General features: G+C 55.3%; 1 protein-coding gene across 1 annotated transcript; it reads left to right on the top strand.

The window, feature by feature from the left end:
* Nucleotides 1-1,540: 1,540 nt before the first annotated feature.
* Nucleotides 1,541-4,962, top strand: NFKBIA (NFKB inhibitor alpha). Its single transcript, XM_065906746.1, has 6 exons — nt 1,541-1,895; nt 2,518-2,626; nt 2,955-3,165; nt 3,564-3,652; nt 3,780-4,040; nt 4,402-4,962. The coding sequence occupies exons 1-6, from the start codon at nt 1,669-1,671 to the stop codon at nt 4,447-4,449; spliced, it is 945 nt and encodes a 314-aa protein (XP_065762818.1). The 5' UTR covers nt 1,541-1,668; the 3' UTR covers nt 4,450-4,962.
* The last annotated feature ends 493 nt before the right edge of the window (nt 4,963-5,455 follow it).

Genomic DNA, 5,455 nt, shown 5'->3' with positions numbered 1-5,455 from the left:
CTGAGAAGTTTTCATTTTAATATATGACCATTACCACCCTGACAGTTTTACTTCTTGATTTTACTTTTTTCCCTCCTCATATTTTGTCTCTCACTCCCACTGACCCAGATTCCCTATATTGAGATACTGGAGATAGGGGAATGGAAAGGGGAGATGAGGAATAGAGAAGGGTTGGTTGGTACATGGTCAGTTAAGCTGAAGATGATTGCAATAATCACCAGAAATCTCTGCAAAACTACAGAGGCTCCCTGGGACCTATTCTGAAGAACTGTGACCCAAGTTTCTTTATTTTGCCCGGACCAATTTTAGAAATAGATGAATGCATACCTCTCAATGACTAGGAGGTGGGGGTGGGGCAGAGAGCACAGGTTCTATTTCTGCAGGTGAGAGGAGGGTGGTGAGCCCGGAGTGGCTACTCGTTTGGCAAGCATAGGTCCCATGCAGGTCTCTCCCAGGCAGGAGAGCAAGGAGCCAGCAGAGGCAGGATGCAGGGCACCATGGGCTGCCTTGAGCCTCCGGCACTATGTCTGGCGGTTAATTTCTTAGCCATCCATAAGACCCCATCTTGGATTAGGCTCTAGTCTACCCATTTTTCAGCCACCTTCCCCAAGTGCTTCTGCAAAGTCGCCCAGCGGAGCACCCAGAACTAGGTTCAGGGTCTGTTCCCTGCGCAGCGCAGACCAGGGAACCCAACCTCCATAATTATTTCCTTATTGCAAGGGATCTACAACCTCTGCTACAAAGATTCATACCTTGCTTGCCTTGAAAAATACCATAGTCGTTTTCACCGTTTTCCTGCATACAGGGCAGAGTGCCTGCCTCTCCCCCAGTCAACAAGATTGTTAATGCCAAGGAAACGATTTGAGGGTTCCCCAAGCATTTAGGCTTTTAATGACAAAAGCTTTAGAAACTTCTACCCGGGGGTGGAGAGTGGGCTGGGGGTGGCTACTCGGCCGGTGCCTACAATGCTAAGAGCCTGGTACTGGCAGGAAGGCAGAGGCAGCCGACGACCTTCCACCGACCAGTGCATCCTCCCCGCAGAGAGCTTTGGGGAAGTGAATCCCTACACCCGGCCAACATTTCCACTCGCGCTTTCAAAAGATTTTTTAAAAAAAAACCGGAAGAGACCTGCAGGTCGGTAAACCCCAGTGAAGAACCAGCCTGCAGGCTTGCGTCTTTGGGATCTCAGCAGCTGACGACCCTAAATCAAATCGATCATATCGGGAAAACCCAGGGAAAGAGAGCTTCTTGCAGAGGGCCAGGATTACTGCGTGCAGGTTGCAGGGAAGTACCCCGGGAGGGGGCCCGGTCAGGAGGACTTTCCAGCCACTCAGCGTTCATCAAAAAGTTCCCTGTACATGACCCCAGTGGCTCATCACAGGGAGTTTCTCTGATGAACCCGGGCGCGGGGTTTAGGCTTCTTTTTCCCCCTAGCAGAGGACGAGGCCAGTTCTCTTTTCTGGTCTGACTGGCTTGGAAATTCCCCGCGCCTGACCCCGCCCCGGAGAAATCCCCTGCCAGCGTTTATAGGGCGCCGCGGCGGCGCTGCCGAGCCCACAACAGTCCTAGCCCGTCGTCCCGCCCGCCCGCCACTCCGAGAGCAGCCAGCGCGCAGCGCAGCCCGCGGCCCGTGCACCTGGGGAGCAGCGCCCGAGCCTTCACCGCGCCATGTTCCAGCCTGCCGAGCCCGGCCAAGATTGGGCCATGGAGGGCCCCCGGGACGCGCTCAAGAAGGAGCGGCTGCTGGACGACCGCCACGACAGCGGCCTGGACTCCATGAAGGACGAGGAGTATGAGCAGATGGTGAAGGAGCTGCGAGAGATCCGCCTGGAGCCGCAGGAGGCGCCGCGCGGCGCCGAGCCCTGGAAACAGCAGCTCACGGAGGACGGAGACTCGTAAGTGTCGCGGGCCCGGGCGGCGGGGCCGGGTGGGGGCGCCGGGCCTGCAGCCCCAGACGCGGGGCCCGCGCGGCGGCCGCGCACCGGGGTTTGTGCACCGACTCCGAGGCCGTGCAAAGGTGCACGGCTGCGCGCGGGGGCCGGGGGATGGCGGGGGTCGCGGGGGGCCCGGGGTCGGGGCTGGTTCCCGGGGCCGTGGCCCCGCGGCTCTGCTTTGCAGCCGCGCGCACCCCCCGCACAACCCTCCCCCCCCCCCCGTGCGGGTGCCCTCGGTCGGAGGCGGGGCGGCGGCGGGGACGCGAAGTCCCCGCTTGCATAAGGGGGGCGGGAGTTTCTGCCCCGCTGGCGGGCGCCGCGCGGCCGGGAGGGGAAGTACAGGGCGTTCCGGCCCGGCGAGAGGGCGGGGCGGTCTGGCCGGCGCCCGCCGCCGAGCGCGGGGGGGCCCGGAAAGTCCCTGGGCGCCTGCCAGGAACACTCAGCTCATAATAACCTCGCGGAAAACACCGCGGCCTCGGCCTCCAGAAACCCCGGCCTTGCGCAATCCCCCGCGGGCCGCGCCTCCCCGGGCCCCACGCAGTGCACTCACCAGCCCTGGGGGTTTTCCCTCTCTTCCCCTCAGGTTCCTGCACTTGGCCATCATCCACGAAGAGAAGGCGCTGACCATGGAAGTGGTCCGCCAAGTGAAGGGAGACCTGGCCTTCCTCAACTTCCAGAACAACCTGCAGCAGGTACGCTGCTCTCCCGCCGCGCACCTCTCTACCGCCCTGACCCCGAGATGCAACCGGGTCTTGCACATGATTTCTAAATTAACGAAGCTTTGGTCATTATCTGTCCTGATCTTTTACACCTGTGTCAGCCAGTATTCTAGAACAGAAAATTCCATTGATTTGGGGAGGCCTTTATGAAGCCCATCTGGGGCCTCTGCTATTTTGCCTTGCCCCTGGTCTGCGCCTGGGAAAAGCAGCGCCCACAACCAGGATATCTCTGGGGTTCAAGGGAACACAGACGGTGGGTTGGATCCATGGCTCATCCTTTCTGTCCCTCTTCTGTTTGTAGACACCACTCCACTTGGCTGTGATCACTAACCAGCCAGAAATCGCTGAGGCACTTCTGGAAGCTGGCTGTGATCCTGAGCTCCGAGACTTTCGAGGAAATACCCCCCTACACCTTGCCTGTGAGCAGGGCTGCCTGGCCAGCGTGGGAGTCCTGACTCAGCCCCGGGGGACCCAGCACCTCCACTCCATCCTGCAGTCTACCAACTATAATGGTAAGTCCTGCTGCGCTGCCCATCAGAGGGCAGGCGAGGTGCACAAGGGGAGGCAGGCTGACTTACGGAGTCCAGGCAAGGCTAAGCTCTCAACGTGTGAAAGGTGGAGAAAACATGTTTAAAGGCCTAGTTGATGCCTTTCTAAAGGCAATTCAGAACCCAGGTTCTGGGCTCTTCAAATTAAGAAGAATGTGTCCCTTAACAGAATAGGGACATAGGTATAGGAATATGTATACCTATGGCTGATCCATGTTGATGTATGGCAGAAACCAATACAATACTGTAATTATCCTTCAATGGAAAATAATAAATTAAGAGAAAAAAGAATTGGTGAAAGCTTCTGCTTGAGGAGTGTTGAAACAAGTGGTTATAATACTGTCTTACTTTTGGTCTTCCAGGCCACACGTGTCTGCACTTGGCCTCTATTCATGGCTACCTGGGCATCGTGGAGCTGTTGGTGTCCTTGGGCGCTGATGTCAACGCTCAGGTGAGTGCCTCACACCTTCAGATGGAGTGCATCAGGCCAGCCTGGTCCTCAGGACGGTCACGGGCTTTTCTTGCAAGCAGAACGTCCAAACTCAGCCGTAAGCATCTCGAATTCCTTATGGTTCCAGGAGCCCTGCAATGGCCGAACTGCCCTCCATCTGGCAGTGGACCTGCAGAACCCCGACCTGGTGTCACTCCTGTTGAAGTGTGGGGCCGATGTCAACAGGGTCACCTACCAGGGCTACTCACCATACCAGCTCACGTGGGGCCGCCCCAGCACGCGGATACAGCAGCAGCTGGGCCAGCTGACCCTAGAGAACCTGCAGACGCTGCCAGAGAGTGAGGATGAGGAGAGCTATGACACCGAGTCAGAGTTCACCGAGGACGAGGTGAGTCCCGATTAACTTGGTCATGGCCCTGCAGAAAGGACGAGGCGAGGCCATTCTCCCTCCCCATTTTAAGGCTCCTAGAGGTCCTCCTTATCCTGAGGGTCTCAATGTAATGAGCCTCTCAAGCTTCAGTATGTGTAAGCAGGATCCCAAGAGCCTGTCTTTTTTTTTTTTTCCTGCTCTTCTTGAAGGAGAGGATCCTTAAAGGAAAACTCGCTCAGCCCAGGAAGTTCATTTACATTCAGGGTATAGAGAATGGAGTCTAAGAATACTTGAGCTATTTCCAGTAGTAGCCCTCCCCATCATCCCAGCACCCTTGGCAAAGCCCTGTGAGTTTAACCTGCCTTTTTTCTCTTTTTAGCTTCCCTACGATGACTGTGTGCTTGGAGGCCAGCGTCTGACGTTATGAGCTTCAGAAAGAAGCTAAAAGAACATGGACTTGTATATTTGTACAAACAGAGAGTTTTATTTTTCTAAAAAAAAAAAGAAAAAAGAAAAAAAAAGGGAGGGGTGTACTTAAAACCACACTGCCTGCTCTGGAACATTTGACTCTGGATTAGCCCTCAGTTTGTCTTTTTTGTGAACTCTGGAAGAGGGGGCAAGAAAGATCAATGGAATTCAGAGATAAGCTCTTTTAAATGTCACCTTTGGTGGGGTTTCGGAGGGAAGGTTATTCAAAATTTGATGAAAGGACTCTTATTTATTGTGCTCGTTGGTTGAATCACCGTGGATTCTGTGGCTGGGCCAGTTGAGTGACGTGTAACCATCAGGTGTGTTGTTAAGCCGGTCGGGGGGGTGGGGTTAAAAGCCACTACCTGTCAAGGTGTGTGTTCCCCTCCTGTAAATACTGCACATAGTGTATTTTGTTGGTAATTATTTTGGTACTTTGAAGATGTATATTTATTAAACAGATTTTTACAAACAGAGTCATCCTGCTCATTTTCTTGGGGCTGCTGTGGGTCTCCTACACAGAGTCATTCAGTCCCCGGGCGGAGGCGGAGGCGGAGGTGGAGAGCATGTGGGAGAACTCACCACAGCCACGGAACCCTCTCTCAGAGCAGCTTCTCACACTGTCGACACCAGCCTCCCCGCTGGGCTTTGCAGGCAGCCCCGGCCTGGCGCGTGGGAGGGAGGCTGTTGTAAGGTGATAGGAAACACCAGTCTCAGGCTTGGGGCGGGCAGGCAGTTTGGCCTACAGCTGGAAGGCTCTTCATTGTTGCCTGCTTTCATCTTCTTGGTTTAAGCTATTCCAGGACCTTCCTTCCGCTTTAGGAGATTATTTTGGCCAGGAGGAGTATGCGGAATTTACATTTTCTAGAGCTGGGAAAGATCTCCTGTATGAGAAGTTCATGAGGACGGGGGCTTAGGAATAGGACAGCGCTAGCGTGTGTTAACAGGTGCCCACTTCTGGGCCT

Source organism: Muntiacus reevesi, chromosome 15, assembly GCF_963930625.1.
Source record: "Muntiacus reevesi chromosome 15, mMunRee1.1, whole genome shotgun sequence".
NCBI lineage: Eukaryota > Metazoa > Chordata > Mammalia > Artiodactyla > Cervidae > Muntiacus > Muntiacus reevesi.
The sequence above is the reverse complement of the archived record's forward strand: the minus strand, read 5'-3'. Positions and strand labels throughout refer to the sequence as shown.